Here is a 23833-nt window from a genome sequence, read left to right on the forward strand (position 1 = left end):
AACCAGTCCATCCTAAAGGAAATCAGTCCTAAATATTCATTGGAAGGACTGATGCTGAAGCTGAAACTCCAATACCTTGGATGCCTGATGCCAAGAACTGACTCATTTGAAAAGTCCGTGATGCTGGGAAAGATTGAAGGCAGAAGGAGAAGGAGACGACAGAGGATGAGATGATTGGATGGTATCACCGACTCGATGGACATGAGTTTGAGTAAATTCTGGGAGTTTGTGATGGACAGGGAGGCCTGGTTAGAACTGAGGTGAGCATTTGAACTGAACTGAAGTTAGTACTATTCATGTTCCCATTTTTTGATGAGATAGGTATGGAGTGGTTAAACAACTTTTTAAAAGTTTCATGGCAGATCCAGACTTTAGACACAGACAATCTGATTCTGTAGAGTACAAATTCTTGACAGTAGCTCTGCACTGCCTCTCAGCAAAACAAGGGATTGACCCCATGAACTGAAGAAAGTTAGCTCGCTCTCTCTCTGGTCATGACTGGATACAGGGGCTCACACAGTGCTGAACAGATCCAGACTGTCTCCATGCCAGAGTTACCAACACCCTCTGTTCTCTCCCAGGTTCTGACAAAAGTTCTGGAACTCAGTCTGATTGGCTTGACTTGGGTCACTTGCCTATCCTTGGGCCTGGTTGGCAAAAAGGTTAAACTAACGCACCGACTGGTCAGGCCTGACTGTGTGTCCAGTTTTGGTGCTGGGGTGCCTCCAGGCTGAGGGCACAGAGGGAGCAGTTCCCTGACGGCTGCTTCCAAAGCCACGGGACTAGGTGTTGGAGAGGCCACACTGCAGGTTCCAGGTGGAGCATGTCAGAGGATATGATGGGGAACATATTTATGACCCTGGAAACACCTGTTGAATTGTTTTGCTTTCAGGATTTTAGCAGTTTATTATGTCCTCTATGAAGCTTTCAGTTATGTCTCTTAGTAAAATTTCATAATTTCCGTTCTAGTGGCTGTGTATATTTTTAACATTCTTAACTAATCTTTATTTTAGTTGCTACCGTGAATGAAGTTTTATCTATGTATTTTTTGGCTTTGCTGGGTCTGTGTTAGTGTGCAGGCTTTTCTCCAGTTGTGAGTGGGGGCTATTCTCTAGTTGTGGTGTGTGGGCTTCTCATTGCAGTGGTTTCTCTTGTCGGGGAGTATGGGCTCTAGGGTTCTCGAGCTCAGTAGTTGGGGTGCTTGGGCTCGATTGTAGTGGTGCTTGGGCATGTGGGATCTTCCTGGACCCAGGGATTGAACCCGTGTCTTCTGCACTGGAAGGCAGATTCTTTACCACTGAGCCACCAGGGAAGCCCAGGATGAAATTTTATTTGAAAGTTTTTTTCTGTAACATAGGAACACCCTTGACTTTTTTATTTTTGTCTTATCTCCTGGTCTGTGGCTGGACTCAATAATTCTGATGTTTCATTTGGTTTATTTGGGGTTTTTTGGTATATGTGATCATGTCATCTATATATATCTTCTCCCTTCCAGTAGTTATATATCTTGTTGCATTGAACATAGATTTTACTTTTACTTTTTGGCCATGCCACGTGGCTTATGGAATCTTCTCTGAGGGACTGAACCCAGTCCATGGCAGTGAAAGCCCAGAAATCCTAACCATCAGACCACCAGGGAACTCTCTGACTATCAGCATAGATTTTAATATATAAAACAATGAGCTTTAAGAATGAGCATCTTTTTTTTTTTTTTTAAAGAATGAGCATCTTTGGTCCTCATTTTAATGAGAATGCTTTGGATGTATTACTATTGATTATTAATTTTAATAAATTAGTTTTATTTTGTATGTGATGCATACTTATGGTAAAAAATACAAACATTCTGAATGCCATAAGTTCACTTCTCAAGAGGTCATGCTTCTCTCTTCCAACTCCATCTCAGTCCCAGGTGGAACCACTATTAACTGTGTATCTGGGCAGAAAACCACAAGTAGATACACATACACAAACATACAGGGAAAACACACCTTTCTAGGCCCTATATACACCCTTAATTCCCTCAGTAGCATACTTGTTAATTGCAATATTGGTTCTCGGTTTGAGAGAATAAGCCTGCATTTCCAAGGCGTGACATGTTATACCCGATTCTTCATTCTGGGCAAGTGTGTCACTCACAGGAAAGCCTTGCATGGTTTACAGCCTTTTTTTCTCCAGAAGAGTCATTATCTCCCCCTTGCCTGTTGGGGATATCACCCTCAAAGTAAGCTCGAGGTTGCAGCTGGTGTCCATGGGTTGGCTGCAGTAGAGCTGTCCAGGGAAAGAAAGCAGGAAGAGTTCAGGGGTAATAACATTTGCACATGGATGCTGCCATGATGTCTTGCCCTCAGCTCTTCAGTCAACATGCTGCTCTTGGACTAGATTGGTGCTTTTATGCGGAGAGTAGCAACTGCTTTTTTTCTTCTTTCAACAAATATGTACAGAAAGATTGTCCGCTGTGTGCCAGGCACTGAGAATGTGACTGGGAGCAAAACAAAAGACCCTGTCCACATTCCGCTTAACTCCTAGGTAGTGAAACAAACGAAAAATAAATGGCCCATACAAACATAATGTCAGGTAGTGAGAGGCTCTATGAAGAAAAAGAATGAAGAAGAAAGACCTCTCTGAGGATGGAACATTGAGCAATGTCTGTCTGAGAGATAGAAGGATGCTCCAGGTAGGATAGTGGTTCATTTGCAAATAGGGTCAGTGTGGGCCTCCTTCAAAGGACACTAGGCATTGTCTAAAAGTCCAGTGGTTAGGACTTGGCACTTTCGTTGCTGGGCCCTGGGTTTGATCCCTGGTTGGGGAATTAAGGTTCCACAATGTGGCATTTTGCATGGTACAGCCGAAAAAATAAATAACCAACTCTGGAGGGTTTTTTGTTTCTTTTTTTCTTTTTTTTTTTTTTAGAAATATCGTTCTTGAAAATAGGACTATACTTCCCAACCTCCCTTACAGCTAGGAGCAGTCACTTGAGTAAGTTCTGATTCATGAAGATGTAACTGGAGGTTTTGGATGAGACTATAAGGAAGTTTCCTTAGAGGGAAAAAGGGTGCTCCCTTTTCCTCGCTTCCCCCAGTTTTTTACTGTCTAGAATGCAGGCAAAATGGCTGAAGGTCATTTAATTACTTAGAACTGAGAGGTTATTGAAGTATGTGAGTCTTGTGTGAGGATGAAGAGCAGAAAGATGGGAACTGAGCTCCCTGTGATACTCAGGAGCTCTCATCCTAGCTCTGGACTGCCAAACCCTAGATGTATTTTTGCCTTTGTTATTCACATTGCGAAGTTGTGTCAGACACTCTGCAGCCCAGTGGAGTGCAGCACACCAGGCTTCTCTGTCCTCCACTGTCTCCAGGAGTTCGCTCAAATTCATGTCCATTGAGTCGGTGATGTGATCTAACCATCTCATCCTCTTTCACCCCCTTCTCCCCCTGCCCTCAGTCTTCCCCAGCATCAGGGTCTTTTCCAGTGAGTTTGCTCTTTGCATCCGGTGGTCAAAGTATTGGAGCTTTGGCTTCAGCAACAGTCCTTCCAATGAATATTCAGGGCTCATTTCCTTTACGATTGCCTGGTTTGATCTCCTTGCTGATTTTCATCATAGAAAGAAGTAAACATTGGTCTTATGTAAGCCACTGCATTTGTTGTTGTTGTTATGTGTAGATAAAACGAATCCTAATTGAAAGGAAGCAGGAAGATCGGTTAAGAGGCTTTTAAAGTAATCCAAGCAAGAGATGACTGTAGCTTGGAATAGAATGGTAAAAGAGGGGGTGACTAGAAGCACTTCTACTCTTTTTCAGTGTGGTAAACTATACATAGCATAAATGTTGCCATCTTAACAGTTTTGAAGCATACAGTAGCATTAAGTACATTAATATTTTTTGCAGCCATCAACCACTATCCACCTCCAAAACTTCATCTTCTTCCCAAACTGAGTCTCTGCCTTCTGAACAATAACTGCCCCTCCTCCTTCGTCTACCGTAATTGACGTGGACTTAGTTCTTGTCACTGGCCTTGCACTGTCTCATGTCCTGGATGATAGTTTATAATTATACTTATTAGTTATGTAAAGATGTGTAGTAGTGTAGCTAAAATATAAAACTTCCTATGTGTGTTGCATGGTAATAAATTTTTGATATATTTTATTTTGGAAAGCAGACTAAAATAACATATGAAAGTGAAAGTTGCTCAGTTGTGTCCGACCCTTTGTGACCCTGTGGACTATATAGTCCATGGAATTCTGCAGGTCAGAATACTGGAGTGGGTAGCCTTTCCCTTCTCTGGGGATCTTCCCAACCCAAGGATCGAACCCAGGTCTCCCGCATTGCAGGTGGATTCTTTACCAGCTCAGCCACCGGGAAAGCCCAAGAATACTGGAATGGGTAGCCTATCCCTTCTCCAGCAGATGTTCCCAATGCCAGGAATTGAACTGGGGTTTCCTGCATTGCAGGCAGATTCTTTACCAACTGAGCTATCAAGGAAACCCCAAAACAACATATAAAATATCTAATTTTGGAAAAAAAAGAAAAAAGTTTCAGATGTAGGCCGGTTTGCAAACATGTAATCAGTGGTTATATCTATTCAGTAATATCTGACACTGTTTCTTTATTGAGCCCATCTTTTCCTCTTAATTTATTTGCAGTGAATATGTATTACTGGTATAAAAGTTTCTGTGAATCACAGTGCTTGGCCTGTGAAGCAGTTTAGAAACTGTGTCTGATGATATTGTTACCAGCAGTAAAGCAGCGTGTCAGGGGCAGAATGTAATCTTGTCTGAATGTTGAACGTTTGCTGTTGGCTCATCCATCCTTGGGCATGTGTTAGCTTTCTCTTGTCCCTAGTTCTTTCTCCTGTACATAGCATGGCAGCTTCTTTGTGCTCTGGGTTGATACCAACTGCAAAGAGATTATTGTTTTGTTAAGTGCTTTAAAAAACAAAAAGTTTAAATACTCACTGCTAATCAGTTTTTAGGTCAGACTGTACATCTCGGTCTCAGTGAGCTTGGTTTTTACATTTTCATCCTGTGATGTAATCTCCATAAGGTGCTTTCCATAGTCCAGGCGTGGTCTGCTGCATTCTCTGTTTCTCCGGAGACACGTTTAGGTCCTTATATCCCATTCCGGTCTCTTGGTTAGGTCATTATGTAATAACTGTGGAATTATCATAAGGACAAAAGATTGAGAACACTTGGAACCAACTGTAATGTTTAAGGTAGAAGTAAGTTTTGAAGAGAAAGAAATGATTGAATGACCTTGGAATTTCTAATAAAAGCTGCCAATCCGGATTGACTTCATTTCATTCATTCTTGACTTTTAAACTGATCAGAAATAAATACCAGGGCCCAAATGTTTGACACTATGGCATATGCAACATTTCTGCTTGTGCTTCACTTTGCAGGGATATGAGAAAGACGATTTATTCAGTGAGTTTGAGTAGAAAATGAATTTAGACATTGTGTATATCGATGTGAAAATCACAAGGTGTGTCACAGGTGGGGTGGACTTGGGCAGTCTGTAATTTCAACACGTGGGGATATAGTAAGGGCTGAGTAAGGCCGTGGCCCTGGAAGAGGAGTAGCTAAAAATTTGAAAATATTCTAGGAAGGTAGAATTGACTATGGTGGTGTAGAAAGGGTGGTCTTTTGGGGCTCAAAACAGGATGACCTTAAACTAAAATCTGTTTTAATTAATACAATAGAAAAATCACTGAAAAGAAAAGGTTTCCTGGTTATATCCATAAAGATAACCCCCTATATAGGTCCACTTATAGAGCCATGGGAAAGTGAGCACGTACCCTTTTCCTCCGCCATCAGCAAGTCCCAGAAAACAAGGTTTATTTCAGTAGATGCTCAGTGGCTGTTTACAATCCAGAATGCTCCATGGATGTTTAGAAGCAGTAGTGGCAAGGTCACTTAGTGTCTGTATTCAGGAGTTGGGCTTTTATGAGGAATTTAAGTCATACCAAAATATTTCTCTCTCTCTTTTTTTCCTTCTTTTTTTAAAGCTGTGCCGTTGCATGGTGTGTGGCATCATAGTTCCCCAACCAGGGATCAAACCCACACTTCCTGCAGTGGAAGTACAGAGTCCCAACCACTGGACTGCCAGGGAAGTCCCCAAGATGTTTCTCTTAATGCAACTCTGATAGTGGCCTCATATTGCCCCCAATTCCATCCAGTTTGGATGCCTTGAGATGAAAGTGTGTTTGTTTTTTTTTTTTAATTCAGATGCCAAGGGTAAGATTAAGTCTGATTGCTTTCTTCATAATTCTTGAATGAGACTGATGGGCTGAAGGCCCAAACAGATGTTTTGGGGCTTGGAATTCCTTAAGAGGTAAGAGAAGTTGTTCCTTTTCCCAAGCTCCATGTGCCCTCTCCCATTTTATCATTGCTGTTTGCAGCCAGTCTTAACTGTTGTCTGCTATGCAAATCATGAACTTCAAGACTCATGCCACCCCAAAGTGCCACAGGCGCTTGTGAAATTTGTTGCAGTCCTTTTCCCACTATCAGAGAAGACTGAGCCGTGCCTCCCAGTCTTTGTTCATCAGCGTCCCTGCACAGCGGTCCCCTCCCCTTCTTGATATCCTTAGCCACTGTTGTGACTACGTCCTGGATCTTGTCGTATGAAAATAGCACAGTCTGGTGGTTAGAACAGTTTTTGGAGTTAGACTCAGTGTCAGATCTCTACTGCACCACTTATTACCTGCTTGACGTTGGAGCAAGGTTCTTTCTCCCTCTAAGCCTCAGTGTTGTTATCTGTAAAATGGATGAATTGCTCTCACCCCCACAGCTTCACTTCACTGCATGTAAAGTACTTGGTATGGGTTAAACACTCAGTAAATGGTAGCTCTTGATTGACATGGACTTTCGTAGCTCCAGTGACATTTTAATCTCACTGACCACTCGTTTGTCCTTTAGCTTGCTACACATGTTCTGCATCTTCATGGGATCCCATAATCCAGGAAATGGTCTCCTTGTGGAAGAGACAGTTGAGACCCCCCCTGGTCTGGTGGTTAAGACTCTGCACTTCAAATGCAGGGGCCATGGGTTCAGTTCCTGGTCAGGGAACTAAATTCCCACATGCTGCTCTGCCAATATATAAGTAAATAGATGCAACTTTAAAAATAAAATTAAAGAGAAAATAACTGTCCTAGGCCCTTGGGTCACATGCTTTCAGATCCATAACTTTAGAGTCTCTGTTGGTTTCCAGGTTTCTCAGGAAGACCCCAAGGACTGGCACGTCCCTGGGTCAGGGAGGATGGAGCTTGTGACAGGAAGGAAATTGGGCTAAGACAGGAGATATTGTAGAGAAAAGGTGGGCAGAGACAGGCTGGAGGTTGAGCTCAGTCCTCTTCTGTTACTTAGGTACACTTGTAGAACATTCTTTAGATAGCTTTTCCAAGATCCAGGGTAACCATCGTTTTGATTGGCTTTTTAGTGAATTGTTTACAACACAAATATTTTATTGCAACCATAATTTGTGCTCTATACCTCATAAGTAGGGAGAGGGAGATGCTGAGGTCTTGTTTTTGCCACTTGAAAATCCCATGGACGGACGAGCCTGGTAGGCTGCAGTCCATGGGGTCGCTAAGAGTCGGACATGACTGAGCGACTTCACTTTGACTTTTCACTTTCACGCATTGGAGAAGGAAATGGCAACCCACTCCAGTGTTCTTGCCTGGAGAATCCCAGGGACGGGGGAGCCCAGTGGGCTGCCGTCTATGGGGTCGCACAGAGTCGGACACGACTGAAACGACTTAGCAGCAGCAGCAGCATACATAAGGAAGAAATTTAAGTTGGATGTCTCATCCAGGGTCAAGCATGTGAGAAGTGGTGGTGGTAACATTCCGAACGTCCCCCTTCTAAAACTGACCACCATCTCTCCCCATTCATTCCTGCAGCAGTGATGTCCTCTTTCCACCATTCTGCCCTCAATGGCAAGAGGACCCTCCCCAGCCCCTAGCCTGCCATCAGCAGCATTATCAGAGTGTCCTCTTCCAGGCCCAGGACCCTGCATCAGGCCTTCAGAGGCCGTTCCTAGAACTTCCCTTCAGAAGGGATGGACGGGGTACTCCCATTGTTCCCATGCTCTTGTCCTCAGAGAGCCTTTACCTTCCCACCTTGCCCCTCAGTGTTCCTTCTCCAATAGCCCCTGCCTTTGCACATCTACTTACTGTCCCCCACCGTTAGAAGGTAACCCTCAGGACAGTGACTTGATCACTGTATTTCTTGTAGTATCCTCTAGCTTTTTTTGTGCTTTGTACATACCACACACTCACATATTACACATTTGTTGAAAGAATGAATGACTCAGTTGTATCTGTCAGCAGCTGAAAGAATGTGAGCCCAGAGCGAATGGCACATGGCACGTCACTGCTCTCTCCTAGCAGCCAAGGAAGAAGGAGGAGGAAGAATTTGTGTGCCTGAGGACTCACACTTCTAAATAAAAAGGCCCTTTTAAGAACCAACAGGCAAAGGCCCTCTGGAGCCTCTGGAGGCTTCAGGCCTCCTCCTGGGTTTGCTCTGTGTGGAGCTTCAGAACACCACGTCATTCTGGCCTGAGCCAGTTAAGGGTGAGCGTCTGTCATGGGTCTGGTTTCAGTGTTGTGAGCACACAGCTGTCTCCAGGCGTGTAGATCTTGTTGAGGGCAAGGTGCACGCTGGCTAAGGGCATAGACACTTGAGTCAAGTGAGCCCTTTGCCAAATTCAGTTTGTGTCCCCTTGACAAAGTTTCATAACCTTTCTGTGCTTTAGTCTTACTGTTTGTGAAATGGGAATGACCTCACATGGTTGTTCCTAGGATTGAATGAGAGAATCCATGTGAAATCTTTAGCGCAAGTGAGGTGCATGCTGAGTGTTCAAGCTGGCTGATACTGTGTACAGTGCTAATTAAATCCTGTTTTTTTTGTTTGTGTCACAAGTTCCAGGTTGCTAGGTCTGTTTACTCTGTGTGGCTCACTCTGCCCATCTCTGATGGGAAAGAGCTTTGAGGGAGTAAGTGGAAACCCAGGGGGTTTGGGTGGGAATTCAGCCTGTTTTTCTGATTGTTCCCTGCAGAGGGAGGATGCTATGATGTGAAATTTCTGTGTTTGTTTTAGTTTTGTCCTGGTGATTTCCACAGGGGAAAATAATTCAGAGGGAGTAAGTGTCACCACTGGGAACTTGCCTGACTTTCTTTCTCCAGGAGGAAGAACTCTGCCTAGTGCGGGTAGGAAGGGGCAGCATCTGAACCGTGTGCTGGGAGGTGAGAGGTCCAAGGAGGGGTCTTATTTCTACCTGCTTCACAGGACAGTACCAGGCCAAAGAGGGCACTGGGGTTGAACTGTAGCTGCTTGTAACAGCAGTGGGAACCGTCACCGTGCCCCCGGGCAGTGCACTGATGCTGGCAACTGGTGGGCCCTCTTTGCTGTCCTCCAGTGGGATAAATTACAAACTTAGTAAGTAATTTTTTCTTAGCAAACCACTCTATAGGCCAGTGAAATATGAAATACTTTCCATTAAAAATGTTTTGAGGGACTTCCCTGGCAGCCTTGTGGTTTAATACTCTGCTTCCAATGCAGGGGTTATAGGTTCAATCCCTGCTTGGGAAATTAAGATACCACATGCCACATGGCATGGCCAATATATATATATGTATATATATAGTTTTTTTTGAATGTTATGAGGCATGTAAAAAAGTTACAATAAAGTTTTGTTGTTGTTGTCAAATTTGGTATGGATAAAACAACTGTAAAAGATTAGGGAAAATGTCAGTAATCTGAAAAGTGTCTGTTCAAGTTGCTTTGCAAGTAGCAAATTCTTATCTCCTTTAAAGAAAAAAGAAATAGGAAATTGTAGAGAATACCTTGTAGCTGGAGTTAACACAAGAAAGCAGAGAACAACAGTGTCAGAGAATAGCTCTTGCCAGTGCCAGAGGTTGACAAATAAAGGCACGTTTGTATCTTTTGTTGGTGGTATGTTGTATGTTTTTAGTACACATATTTTTATAATTATATATTAATAGTATACATTGACATAGCATTATGTACTTAGTTTCTAAAGTAAATTTTCTGCTTTAATGGACTATTGTATCAATCAATAGCTATACTAATATGTATTAGGCAAGTGGTTTTCTCCTGATCTGACACATGGATGTACCAGTATGTTTTGTTAACTCTGAGAAGACAGGTCTGTCAGCTTTGTTTCATAAGACTGGAAATATGACATACAGCTATGTTAATAACTATGTAATTACTATGTTAATAACACTGTTACTAAAATAACCTGTATCTTTGGATTCCATTTCCAGTGGAATATGTTCTTATAGTCAAACTGACCTTTCAGGTTTATAATCATCTGGCTTTTTTTCTGCCTTCTGAATACTGTGTGGAGAGAACTGGAATTGTGGCTTGCTGTGATTCCACTGGAGCTCACAGACAGTTAGGGTTGGTGTGAACAAGAATCCAGATGAGGAGAGTGGACGACGGGAGTAAGGGGAGGCTAGGTGGGAAGTGGGGAGGTCCATTCAAACCTTGAGGCTAGCAACTTGGTTATAATGTTTTGAGTTCTAGGCACCAGGCCACCCAGGTCCAAATGTGAGAACAAAGGCAGATCCTTTGTGAACAAAGGCATAGTGACTTTGTAACTTCCATGTGATTTCAGAATTCCAGTTAATTGTTACCTCTACTCAAATTGATAGTTGAGAATTGATTGCAGTAATGCAATATCAACCCACAACCTGAAAGTCTCTGACTCTCTTGTCTTCACAGGTGTTGGGACGATGCTTCTTGACAGTGGTGCAGGTCCATTTCCAGTTTTTGACCCAGGCATTACAGAAGGTACAGCCCGTGGCTCACTCTTGCTTTGCTGAAGTTGTTGTGCCAGAAAAAAAGAACAGCAGCAGTGGCGGCGGTTTGTCTGGCATGGGCCACACATCGGAACTGGAGGAAGCTGTGCGATCCTGGCGAGGGGCTGCTGAGGTAACCCTGACTCTGGGGAGATCAGTGCCCTTTGTTCAGATAGGAGAGGCTCCAGAGGGCCTTTGCCTGTTGGTTCTTAAAAGGGCCTTTTTATTTAGAAGTGTGTGAGTTTTCAGCTGCTGTCGTTAGATTGTTGATTCATTTAACAGTGAATGCCTTTGTAAATGCTCACTTCACACCAGGCATGCACCAGGTACTGGGAAGACAGCCTCTACTCACAGCCTCCTAGGAGAAAGGGCTTTACAAAAACAGGGTTGAGGAGAGGCCTTTGACAAGAAGTGCAGCAAAGTTTTTAGAAAGAGGGACCAGGGCAGAGAGGCTGGAGGGTAAGTGGAGTAAGCAGTCAGCTAGGTAGCTAGGTGGGGATGCAGTCAGCAATGACACTCTTTTTGTTGGTATTATAATACTCCTTTGTTTCTGAGGCTGGAAAAAAAGCCTTGCAAGTCAACACTTTAACTAGGATTTACTGTTCCATTTCACAGAGTAAAAGAGAATTTATATTATAATATTTAGTTTGACTCATAACCTCAATTAAATTGGCAAACTATTTGATTTTGTTTTAGAAATCTCCTCTAATCAAGTTTGTAAACATCTTTCAGCATTTTAACATTATATGTTCTGTTGTTTACTTAGTTCAGTTTTATGATGTTCCGTTGCATTGTTATTTCTTCTCAATTTCTTTTCGCTGTGTTGGTCTCTTTCATTTTAAAGATTCTCCTCTGCTTTCTTGGTGTTTATGGGAGCAGCCATGCAGTGCTAATTGGGGGTTGAGTGCAGGAGTGATACCTGCTGACTTCATCGCAAGTGGCCGGGCAGTGGGGTCCACACCTTTATCTTCTCACCTCACAGCCCTCTGTGCCCTCCTGGCTGCAGTCTCCTGATCACGCTGCTCACACTCTACAGCCTTTGTACGTGACTTAAGGTCTTCTCTACCCAACCTGTGGGTATCATTCATGCTGAGATCCCAGCCCAAGTGAGCAGTCTTCTGGTGCTCCTGTGACCTCCTGGCCTTGACCTTTTCCTTCACCCACTTCTGTCTGCCCTGGCTTTCTGCCTTCCTTACTTTGCTTTCAGCCAGTGACCCTGCCCCCTACACACTGAGAAAACAGAATGTACCTAGCAGCAGCCCCTCTTCTCCATTTCCACCCAGACGACACACCTCTCCCATTCAGACCCTCTCCTGTTCCTTCCTCTTCGATACAGCAGAGGAGGCGCCCTCCACTCCTGTGCGGAGTCTCCCTCTCTCCACCCTGCCCCCACCCTCAGGGCCTCTGTGCTGGGACCCTAGGTTTTGTCTCCCACCTCCTCAGCATGTTCCCACCAATACACAAATAGACTTACAAATAAAAATCCTCCATGCTCTGCCCTGTTTCTCTGCTCTTTTCATAGTCAGCTTCTTGGAAGAATTGTTTGCCTCACCTTTGATTCACCCTAAAAAGAGATTACTATTATCAGATATTTCAAGCATATAGGAAATGTCACATACATAACCATCTATCTTCCTTTTAGCTTTGGCAAGTGAATCTTCACTTTTTGCCACATGTGCTTCATACCTTTTAACAGAAAAATACTGTTACAAATGCAGTTGAATTCCCTTTATACTTCTCCACTGTCTTACTCATGTTCCTTTCTCTCTCTCGAGATAACCTCTTTTGATTTTGGAGTGTGACTCCTATGCATATTTTTATAGTTTTATTCTATATGTGTGTATCCATATGTGTATTGTTTTGCACAATATGAAGCTTTATATATAACGGGCATCATTCAGCTCACTAAAATCTGGCTTCCAGTCCTCCACCAGAACATGCCTTATCTTGTCAAGGTCACTGGTGCCTTCTGTGTCGCCAGAAACATTGGCAGAAATCCAGGGATCCCATTGACTCCATTTAGCAGCTCACATCGACTTGGGCCCTGGAAATCCTCTCTCCTTATGAAGAACCAAGTGCTCTTAGTTACCCTCTTACCTCCTAGGCTAGCCTCTCCAACCACTTTGCTATCTTCTCTTCAACATAACTTAAGAATGTGAGTTCCTCAAGGCCCAGTTCTACATGTCCTTTTCTCTGAGGGCCTCCATCTAGTCTTGGAACTTTGAAAACCTCTTGTGTGCTGGGGCTGTGGCGTATGTGTGCCCAGTTCCCTTCTCCTGTGGCCTCAGGCCCCCGTGTTCGGCTGCTGTTCTCCTCAGGTCTTCAGATGGCTCAGCCCTTGCCTTCCCACATACCCCTGTTCCTCTTCAAACCGTCCCTGCGCTAGCAAGTAGTACCCTCTCACACTGGGTCCCTTATGCAAGAAACCTGACATTTACCCTCCAGTTTTTCTGTCACAACTGCATCCAGTCCATACGAAAGCCCCGCAGACCCTGCCTCCAGAAGACTATTGTAGACCTGTCCCTTCATTCTGTGTCCACCGTCACGGACTTATTTCAGGGGATCCTTACTCTCCCCTGACGTCTTCAGAGGCTGGGCCTGCTTCTCCCTTTCCTGTCTTGCTGCCCCTCATCTCTCCCTCTTTCCTTAGGGTAAGGGGTAGACCTGTCCCTTGACCTGCCTAGTCCCGCATAGTCTGGCTCCTGCCTCCCCACCAGCCGCCTCTGGCCCCTCTCCCCGCTCCCTGGGTTCTAGTTCCTGCGCCTACATCTCTGCCTGTCCACCCCCTCCCTGACCCTGCACTTCTGTTGACTGCTTCCTCCTCTTTAAATGCAGCCTCAATGATGATTTCTCAGTTTCTTGGGTGCTCCCTGTCACAGTTCTTTATTTCCCTTGGGATGTGTTTTTCCATTTTATATTTTTCAAATGTTTTATTTGCTTGCCTTTTCAACCTACGAAGCTGTTAGCTCCAAGATTATAGGGACCAGGACTGGTGCTCCACTGTCTATCCAGTGACTCCTCTAACGTAAGACCTCTTTGTGAGCTACATATTTCGACTAAATGAAGAGTTCTAGAAAGAGAGTCAAATGGTTTCAAAATGTGAGACTATTAGGGTGCAGGGAGTGATTGGTCTTCATATAGAATTCGTGAAGCTTTGGAAATCTATGACATTATAGCTGCTGAATTTCCTTTAGTCTTGCAGTGTTGGTAAATGTTATAACTCCATTAACCTAGAAGAACAAAAATTCACTGCTTAAAAATGTTATTTGTTGCACAAGTATTATTGCAATAAAAATAGATGTTGAAAAAATTGAAAGACAGTTCATCCTGAATCCTTCCTTACATCTAATAAATCAAATATATATTTTTCTATAATCTCTAGTCCTGATCCATATGTATAGATAACTAGCATTTCATCATAAGACACAGACTAGTCTTCCTGTTTTTCTGTCTTATGTCTTCTTTTTCTGTCTTATGTATTCATTGTTGTTGTTTAGTTGCTAAGTCATGTCCAGCCCTTTGTGACTCCATGACTGTAGCCCACCAGACTTGTCTGTCCATGGAGTTTCCCAGTCAAGAATACTGCAGTGGATTGCCATTTCCTTCTCTAGGGTATCTTCCCAACCCAGGAACTGAACCTGTGTCTCCTGCTTAGTAGGCAAATTCTTTACCACTGAGCCACCTGGGAAGTTCAGTGTACTCTTCATAAGCATATATTTAATGACTAAACAATAAGTATTTCATTTTTCTGTGAGGATTTCAAAAGTTCTGTTTCTCCTTTAATGTTACAATGTAGTTTTTTTCCTGTTGGTGAGGTTTTTTTACTTTGGTGTATAGGACCACTCAACCAAATAGATACATTTTTTAATTTTGGAAACTTCAGGGGCCAATATACTAGGGTATCTATCTTTTTAAAGCAGAGAAACTTAAAATGTGAGATATATATATATATATATATAAAACAGGTAGGTAAGTCTTTTTTGCAGGGTTTTTTTTGACTGTGCCATGAGGCTTGTGGGATCTTAGTTCCCAGATTATGGATTGAACCCAGGCCCTCAGCAGTGACAGTGTCAAACCCTAACCACTGGACCACCAGGGAATTCCCAGGGGGTTTCTTAAATAAGGTAGTGCTATGTTGGGTTTGTTTTCTCATCAGTGCTTGGTTTAGTCTTTCAGAATTTCTGGCTGCTCTCTTCATAATAGAGATAATCCAGAATGACTAATGCTTAGATAGTTTCTTGCTTTATTTTCATTGTTTCTTTTCTTTTTTTTTTTTTAATTTTGCTAGTATCTGTAGCATCTTCTTTTACCTACCAGTCATTATTTCTGTTGCAGGCAACATCTAGACTGAGAGAAAGAGGCTGTGATGGCCGCCTGGCGGGAATTGAAGTTCAGCAGCTCTTCTGTTCTCAAAGTGCAGCAATTCCCGAGCACCAGCTAAAAGAACTGAACATAAAAATTGATAGTGCTCTGCAAGTATGTTTTTCAAAACTAGCACATTAATATCTGAGGAATGAAAACAAGGGGAGGAGTTTAAGTTTTGATGTTGAACCAACTGGAAAAGTAATAGGATAGTAGTTGGCTTCATGTCTTTTAATAATTATAGAAATTTACGATTTCTATTTTCATTGGACCGTGTCAGTTTAAAATCTACTATGTAATCTTGATTCTTAAAAACAATTTCTTTGCAGGCATATAAAATAGCTCTGGAAAGCTTAGGTCACTGTGAATATGCAATGAAAGCTGGTTTCCACCTGAATCCAAAGGCAATAGAAGCCAGTTTGCAGGTACGTTATTCCGTCTGGTGGCTCTGGTGAGCTGTGGTGTGCCAGTCGCGCCATCCACGTGAGCCAGTCGTCTTGAGAGCTGAGCCGCGGGTCACCTCTCTTGTCCTCTCCACCCATTTTCCAGGGCTGCTGCAGCGAGGCAGAGGCCCAGCAGACGGGGCGGAGGCAGACCCCGCCACAGCCCATGCAGTGTGAGCTTCCCACTGTGCCCGTGCAGATAGGATCAAGCTTCCTGAAGGGGGTCTCCTTCAACGAGTCGGCTGCCGACAACCTGAAACTCAAGACGGTAGCTTCCCATGGGGTTCCTCCAACCCGGTTGTGAACGTGAAAATAGAGTTCTTAAGGACACCTGGCGGCTTGTAAAGAATCTGGGTTAAAAAGCAAAACTGAAGCCAGGAGGCACTGGCCTTCCTCAGTAAACTGTTGTCTAGAAGCAGACCAGAGTGACGTTCCCCCCCCCACCCCGCCCCCGCACACACACATTTGATAGGTCTTTACTGAGCAACCGTTAGTACCAGACTAGGAGGTTTGACAGCCCCCTAGGTTGTGATAGTAACACAGGAGGAGGGGGCCTCAGCTAGAGGATTAAGGGATGTGACCCTTGAGAAGAGGGCTTAACGCAGAGAAAGACCTGAAGAATAAGTGTTGGGGTGAGGCTGGGGCTGTGAGACAGCCAGGAAGTGAGAGCCTGTCCCAAGAGCTGAAGGCCTTCCTTAGAGCTGAAGCAGGGTGTCCTCTGGCTATCCAGTACAGTCCCTGGTAGGATTTGGATTTAATTGTCCTGAAATGAGGGCTGGGCTCTTCTAGTTTGTAAAAGTTGTCCAGGTGATTCTAACGTATAGTCAGAACTGAGAGTCTAGAACAAGGGGAGACATGGCACTGCCCAAGGCTGGAGAAGCAGCCCAGGGAGATGGAAAGCCCCCAGTTCAAGGCTGGTGCCCCACCATGGCAGGTCACGTGATTAGACTGGCATTTCTGAAAGATCCCCCTGGCTTCAGGATAGACTTTTGGCTGGAAGGAGAGCAGCACTGAAGGCTTTTGGCCGTGGACCCATCTGGTGATAATGGGAGGCAAGTGGAAGGATTCAGGAGCAACCTAGAGGTTGTAATAAGCAGGACTCCAGGATTTACTGGCTATGAGAGGGAGGGGAAGGGAGATGAGGCCCAAGTTTCTGGCTTGGACAGCAGTTTTGGTGCTGCTTATTAAGGCTTGGCGATAGTCGTCAAAAATACATTTTTGTACATGATTTTAAGATTGCTTTTGAGATGTCCAAGTGGAGCCATCCAGCAGGCAATTGGATGTATGGATCTAGAGCTCTGAAGTGGGATCAGGGCCTGGGTCCTCACAGACAGGTGGTCTCTGGAGCCAGAAGAGAGGCTGGGGGAGTCCAGGAAGAGTGTGAAAGGGGTTCAAGGAAACTTTGGCATTTAAGAGAGTGGCCGTGGCTATTTTATAGTCACAGGGTCATACATGAACTTCTTCAGGCCTGTGCTGTATCTGCCACGGTGTACTCTCCGTACAGTACCTTGATCGGGGTACACTGTTGCTGTGAAGTCCATCTTGTTGGGAGAGTTCTGGATCACCGGTTTGTTGTGAGAGAATGTAAATCAGGAGTAGCCAGATGGAAGAGATGCCTCGGGAAGGAGCTTGGCAGTTTCCTGTTCTCTCCAGGCAGCACAGTCCCAGCATCTCCCTGTGTTCTCCAGCCCAGAACCTCCTAGGGTAACTTTTGTAAAGAGACTTTCTCCAGGTTAATTTCATTTATGATTTTGTTCAAAGTGTATAAAATAAAAGGTTTTGAAAGTACACTATAAAAATGTTGTTTATGGTTATGCTCTTGGGATGGGCTCTCACTTCCTGGCTGTCTCACAGCCCCAGCCTCACCCCCACACTTATTCATCAGGTCTTTCTCTACTTTAAGTCCTCTTCTCAAGGGTCACATCCCTTAATCCTCTAGCTGAGGCCCCTTTGTCCTGTGTTTCTATCAGAACCTAGGAGGCTCTTTATGGTTAATGTTTCAGTGAAGTAAATAAGAGGAGAAATCTTACCCTAGTACTGAAGTAATTAGGACCATTTGTGGAGCGTCCTATGTGCCAGGCATGTGTCAAATGTTCCCCATGTATCGTCTCAGTTAATGCTCACCCATGAGGTGGGCACAGCCCTTTTCCCCACTTGACAGAGAGAGGAACTAGAGCCCAAGGCCGCACAGCTAGAAAGTTGCAGACTGGAATTGGAGCTTATGCTGACCACTTTTTCATCCAGAATAAGGATGAAGTTTTCTGGTATTTACTTGTATCAGATAATTTTCTTTCCTTATTCAGAGGGATTCAGAACTTCAAAATTCCTTAGCCAATTTGCATCAGTAGATTGTTAAATAATGCTGTGTTTTGTGCTAGAATAGAAATCACATATGTGTATTAATGCACATGTGTCCATATCTAGCTAGTCACAGGTTTGAGAAAATCAAAATTAAGTGACTTGGGAGAACATAAAATTCTATTCTCTTGAGGGCTATTTTGTACCTATAAATGCATTTCTGTAAATTTTGGAACCTTGTGTGGCTTTATTTTGAGGTGTGAACTTTCTTTTTATCAATCTGTAGCATACGATGTTGCAGCTGATCAAGGAGGCAGGCTGCTATAATGGAATTACGCCCAGGGACGACTTTCCTGTGACTGAAGTCCTGAACCAGGTGTGCCCATCCACGTGGCGGGGTGCCTGCAAGACTGCCGTGCAGCTGCTGTTTGGCCAGGCCGGACTGGTGAGTGAACACTTGTGAAGGACCAGGGAGAGTAGAGGAAGACATTTTAAGCACGTGAGCATGTGGTGTGGGCTCACGTGTGAAAACATTGGATAATATAAACAGCCCTTTGGTTGCTGCAGAGTTTAGACAAGATGGGAAAGGAAGAGCATCATTAAAAGGTCTTTTTTTGGTCCTTTACTAGATTGATGTTATGTATTTGCAGGGGACCTAGTTGCAAAATGGTGTCTCAGGCTTTCCAGATTTTAAGGAAACCATTACATTAGTGATGATTTTGTAGGCCCTTTCACCTGGCCTGACTCTCCAGGGCTATAGTGGGTGTCTTTCTGTTGCTCAAACACAGCAGCCTTCTTCCTGTCTCAGGTGTTGCCCTTGATGTTCCTTTTCCCTGAGAATACTCCTCTCAGATCTTTGTGTGACTCACTCTTTCTCATTTTCCATATGTCAGCTCAAACATCACCTCCTCCGATGGTATAAGTAGTGCCCCATCCAGTCACTTTGTACCCCAGCTCTCTGTTTATCTCCTTTTATACAATAAAAATAACAACAGCAACTCCAAACTAAGTTTGATCTCTTCACCTTCGGTGAGAAGAATAACTTTTGCCAAATTTGGGTGGGATTAGGAAATCAACATTTAGGTGTCTTTAATTTTTGTTTTTTTTCACTATTTATCTGGTTGCACCAGGTCTTTTGTGACACTCAGGGTCTTTAGTTGCTGCATGTGGGATCTAGTTCCCTGACCAGAGCTCAGACCTGGGCCCCCTGTATTGGGATTGTGGAGTCTTAGCCACTGGACCACCAGGGACGTAACAACATCTAGGTTTTTGTCAGGCACCTTTGATCTGTGCACCTTATGTATTTATCCTATGTTCTAGCATGAAAGATTGCTTTTTGAAGTGTTATAGGTCCTCCTCCAGGAGGTTCTCCTCCATGAGAATCCCATGGACAGAGGAGCCTGGCGGGCTACAGCCCAGCAGGTCACACAGGGTCTGACACGAGTAAAGCAACGTAGCACACATGCATAGCATTTCAGAGATTAAAGGAAGCTAATTAGAGATCAAGGTAATTAAAGAACTGTTTCTACTCTGATTCCTGCTTTATTCATAAAAGGAGCTGTTGGGAGGATGCAGTCCTTCTGTTTGGTGTGGGTGAGCGCTCCAGTGGCCCAGCTCAGGGTAGTACTTGCTTTGTAGAGGGCCAGGTGGGTCCTGTCCACAGTGTTGAGTTACATTTCCCTTAAAATCTGTTCCTTAGTATAGGAACCCCCGAGAAAAAGAATAAATTGGAGACCCCTGGAGCCCACTGCCTTTAGTAGATTGATCCATATTCCCAAAGACCATTTTAAGCAGCAGCGGCAGCAGCAGCAGGGGAACCATGTCAGTAAGTTCTCTAGAAAGGAGTGTGTAAAATAAGGCAGGAAGACCCAAAGGCAGTTTTGAGAAAACAGCAGTTAAAAAAAAATGTTCCATGTTATTCAGAGAGCAGAAACTTCTTCCTAGTTCTCTGCTCCTTGATCCCAGGGCGCCTTTGTGTGTGACTGATGAAGAAACTTTAGATTACTGTTCTGGGGATGGGAGGAGAGAGGAAACACCTGCTTGTTCCAACAATGGCTGTTACTTGGACAGGAAGTCTTTTCTAAAGGACGCTGCAGACCGGCTGTGGGAGCTCTCTTTACAGCTATGGAAATCGGCTCCATTAGGTGCTGAATCTGGACTCCTAATAACCAACTCTGCACAGCTTCGCCCTTCCTGAAATAGTACAGATTTGTTTTTAAAGTGTTTTATGATTATTTTCTTAAATTTCTTTTAGTTATTTGAAAATACATTCATCACTTTGTCACACCCTTTGAATTACAAAGGATACTGTATCATCTGTGTAATGTTGAAGACTCTCCTCAGGACTTCCCTGGTAGTCCAGTGGTTGAGACTCTGCACTTCCAATCGAGGGGCCACGGGTTCAGTCCCTGGTCAGGGAACTAAGATCCCACATGCTGCATGGCACAGCCAAGAAAAAAAACAAAAAACAAAAAGCTGAAGAAAGAAACAACTCTCTTCCAGAAAGTTCCCTGGTGGTCTAGTGGTTAATATGCCATGCTTTCATAGCTGTGGCCCGGATTCAGTCCCTGGTTGGGGAACTGAGGTCCCACAAGTGCACAGTGTGACCAGAAATAAAACAAGAGAAAATCACTGAGAAAGGATTGGTTCTGCATTTTTCCTGAAGTAATTCTGTTCTTATTGATGGTTGAGGATAAAGTGGCCTTAACAAAAAGCCTCACCATCTTCTGGCTCATATTTGGTCATGACACGTAGGCTGCTCTAAAAGCATTGGTTTGATTTTTAATGACATTTTTACTTCTTTCAAGTGAAAAAATACTTAGATGAAGGAAACAAAGTAATTCCTAATTAACATATTTACAGCTTGGAAGAAGTACTAAAAATGATTGTAAAGTTCAGTACATCCTGCACCTAGAACGCAGTTTCTGTTTTTTTGAAGTATTACTGCTTTCAGTCGTCTTTACTACTTGCTGCTGCCTCCGTGGGATTCCTGACTGGCCTGTGTGTTTCTGTGTTGCCAGATAGTTTGCTGTCTTACCGGAGTCACTCAGCATTGATAGGCTCATGCATTTGATTTGTTTATGATCCACTTTTCTCTTTGAAGACTGATTGTTGTTTTTGTTTCTCTCTTAGGTGGTAGTTGACACAGCACAGATCGAAAATAAAGAAGCCTATGCCCCCCAAATCAGTTTAGAAGGCTCCAGAATTGTGGTTCAAGTCCCATCCACATGGTAACATGACTCTTACGCTAACGCAGGCCTAAGCTTTGGTTGATGTTTGCACATCTTTGGAAAGATTGCATTGCTTGTGACAAATTTGTTACTGAGTCCACAGCTTTTGAACAGAGTATATCATTTTCTTTAAGTCACCCAGCATTTCTCTGAAGCTGAGTATAAAACATAGAATTTCTTCTCCTTTGTTCCAGCAACAACCCTGCTGACCTAGAGGTCATGTCATCACACGCCCAGTGTCACTGAAAATCTGGAGGCAGACTGAGCTATTTCATTTTTAATTATTTGCTTATATTTATAAACTAATGAAGTATTCTTAATTTATTCAAACAAAAGCCCCTACAAATGAGTAAGAAATGGGCAAAGCACGTAGACAGGTAAATCAGAGGCGACATGGTCAACGAAGGGATGAAGAACATGTATAACCTCACCTAACAAAGAAAGGGAGGCAAAGCAGAAAGCACAGTGTCATTTTGCCCATCATGTTATTAAATTGTTTTAGAATAACAGTACTAGGTTTGGTCCAGACTGTACAAAAACTGGCACAGATGTTGTTGAATAAATCACACAGCCTTTCTGGAGGGCAGTTTCATTTGTCAGAAGCCTAAAATAAGGGCTGTGACCTCAGCAGTTCCACGTCTAGGGATTTATCCTTGTGATGTGCCTACAGATTCAGCACAGTTTCATTAGTAAATAGGAAAAATTAAACATATATTGGAAGACTTTTGCTATTAAAATCATGGGCAGAATGAATATTTAACTATATAGAAAATGTTTGAAGTAATTAGGTCAGAAGAGATAGTAAGGAATATTGACACTATTTGGGCCCGTGTGGACTAACATGGTATTTGGGTAATGCATTTGAATTGTATTTAAACCATTTCTTCTTGAAATGCGAAGGGGGTCCAGTGGAGATTCTGCTTGAAGTTTTAGAATTTGTTAATATATCAAGTGTGAAAGCAAAAGTGTTAAGTCACTCAGTCATTTCCGACTGTGACCCCATGGACTGTAGCCCAGCAGGCTCCTCTGTCCATAGAATTTTTCAGGCAAGAATATTGGAGTGGGTTGCCATTCCCTTCTCCAGGGGATCTTCCTGACCCAGGGATTGAACCCGGTCTCCTGCATTGCAGACAGATGCTTTACCATCTGAAGGGTTGGTGATTCACGTCATGTCCCAGAATCTCCCTTCTGTGAGTTTCTCCATAAATTTCTAAATTTGATTATTAGTTAATTTATATTCATGTCTTCATTCCTATCAAACAGTAGATTTTTTTTTTCTGGACTCAGCTTGCAGGATCGTAGTTTCCTAATCAGGGATTGAACTCGGGCCTGCAGTAGTGAGAGTGTGGAGTCCTAACCACTGAACTGGCAAAGAATTCCCCAAGCAGTAGATTAAAAGCTCACGTTTTTGTAAGAGTTTTGTGTTCCTGAAATTGTTTTCTAATTCAGGTTCTTACTGAAAAATACTAAACTTAACTAGGATTCTCATTTTAAAGAAAACATTTCCAACTCTTGGATAATTGGGTAAATATAAACAGCTAGTACTAAAATGGTTAACAATGCAGTTTACTTCCGGAACTCTCCCTTTTTGATTGATTTCCTTTGTAATTCATTGCCCATCCTTGAAAGACCTCACAGACTACAGAGGCTCCCTCTGCTGGCTACTTTTGGTAAAAATGGCACAGTTTTCATGTTTTTGTTTCAATTTACAGAATATGTGCTTGTTAAGAAGAACTCAAAAAGAAGTAATTGCTTTACTCCAACTTAGAGAAAGTGAAATTATTAGCAAAACTAGTCAAGAATTTATTATTTGCTTTGCTTTTAGCATAATGAAATATCTAAATTCTTTTTTTCCCCCCAAAAGTAGTATCTTACTTAGATTTTTAAACTGTCATATTTAAGCTGTTACCCATTCTTTCTTTCATCAAATATTTACTGAGTACCTAATATGTGACAGACACTGTTTTGGCTCTGGGAATTAAATCAGAAGCAAGACAGACAGGGTCCCTGCCCTTAATAGAGCTGGCCTTGTAATGGCGTGGGGGTTGGCGAGGGGACTGCTAATAAGCATAGGAGCTAAGCTCAAGCACTGGCAAGCGTATGAGGGGGATAGGAGTAGAGTGGCATCATCTGTTAGAGAATAACAGGTAGGGGTGGCAAGAGGAAGCTGCTTTGGATGAGGAGGCCGGTCATGAAGGGTCTCTTTAAGGATGTGACATTTGAGAGGAGCCTGCCACGCAGAGAGCAGATGGGGAAAGCATCGCAGGCAGAAGGAACAGCAAACGCAGAGACCTGAGGAGTGTGCTGGTGTGACTGGAGGTATGCTGGGTGGCGGTGAAGACAGGAGTGGAAGCCAGGACTTGCAGGGTCCCTGGGGGACGAGAGTTTTATCTAAGAACAGTAGAAGGTTTTAAGCCAATCAGGGTAATTTGTCAAAAAGAATAGGTTTAGTTTCTTCAGGGGATTTTACTAATCGGTTCTCAAGACTGATGAATGACATAAAAGTACCATTCTGTTGATCTTTAGAAAGAAATAATTAGTATCACCAGAAATTGTAGTACGTTCTGCATGACCAGAAAATGCTCACTTAGTGGGTGGACATGTGACCAGCCAGATCACAAGCAGAAGTTGGCTTGAGAACATAGAGCAAGTATGTCCTGGAGATCAGTGATTCCAGGCTGA

General features: G+C 43.4%; 1 protein-coding gene across 1 annotated transcript in view; it reads left to right on the forward strand.

The window, feature by feature from the left end:
- The window catches only part of GARRE1 (granule associated Rac and RHOG effector 1), a 50803-nt gene that overhangs the window by 13794 nt on the left and 13176 nt on the right, over window positions 1-23833 (forward strand). The window contains exons 2-7 of the mRNA XM_052655591.1: window positions 10742-10951; window positions 15154-15294; window positions 15510-15605; window positions 15730-15891; window positions 18208-18366; window positions 21054-21151. Coding sequence (XP_052511551.1) covers window positions 10742-10951; window positions 15154-15294; window positions 15510-15605; window positions 15730-15891; window positions 18208-18366; window positions 21054-21151 — 866 coding nt within the window. The remainder of the gene's footprint in view (window positions 1-10741; window positions 10952-15153; window positions 15295-15509; window positions 15606-15729; window positions 15892-18207; window positions 18367-21053; window positions 21152-23833) is intronic.

The sequence above is a fragment of the Budorcas taxicolor genome, chromosome 18 (assembly GCF_023091745.1).
Source record: "Budorcas taxicolor isolate Tak-1 chromosome 18, Takin1.1, whole genome shotgun sequence".
Classification (NCBI taxonomy): domain Eukaryota; kingdom Metazoa; phylum Chordata; class Mammalia; order Artiodactyla; family Bovidae; genus Budorcas; species Budorcas taxicolor.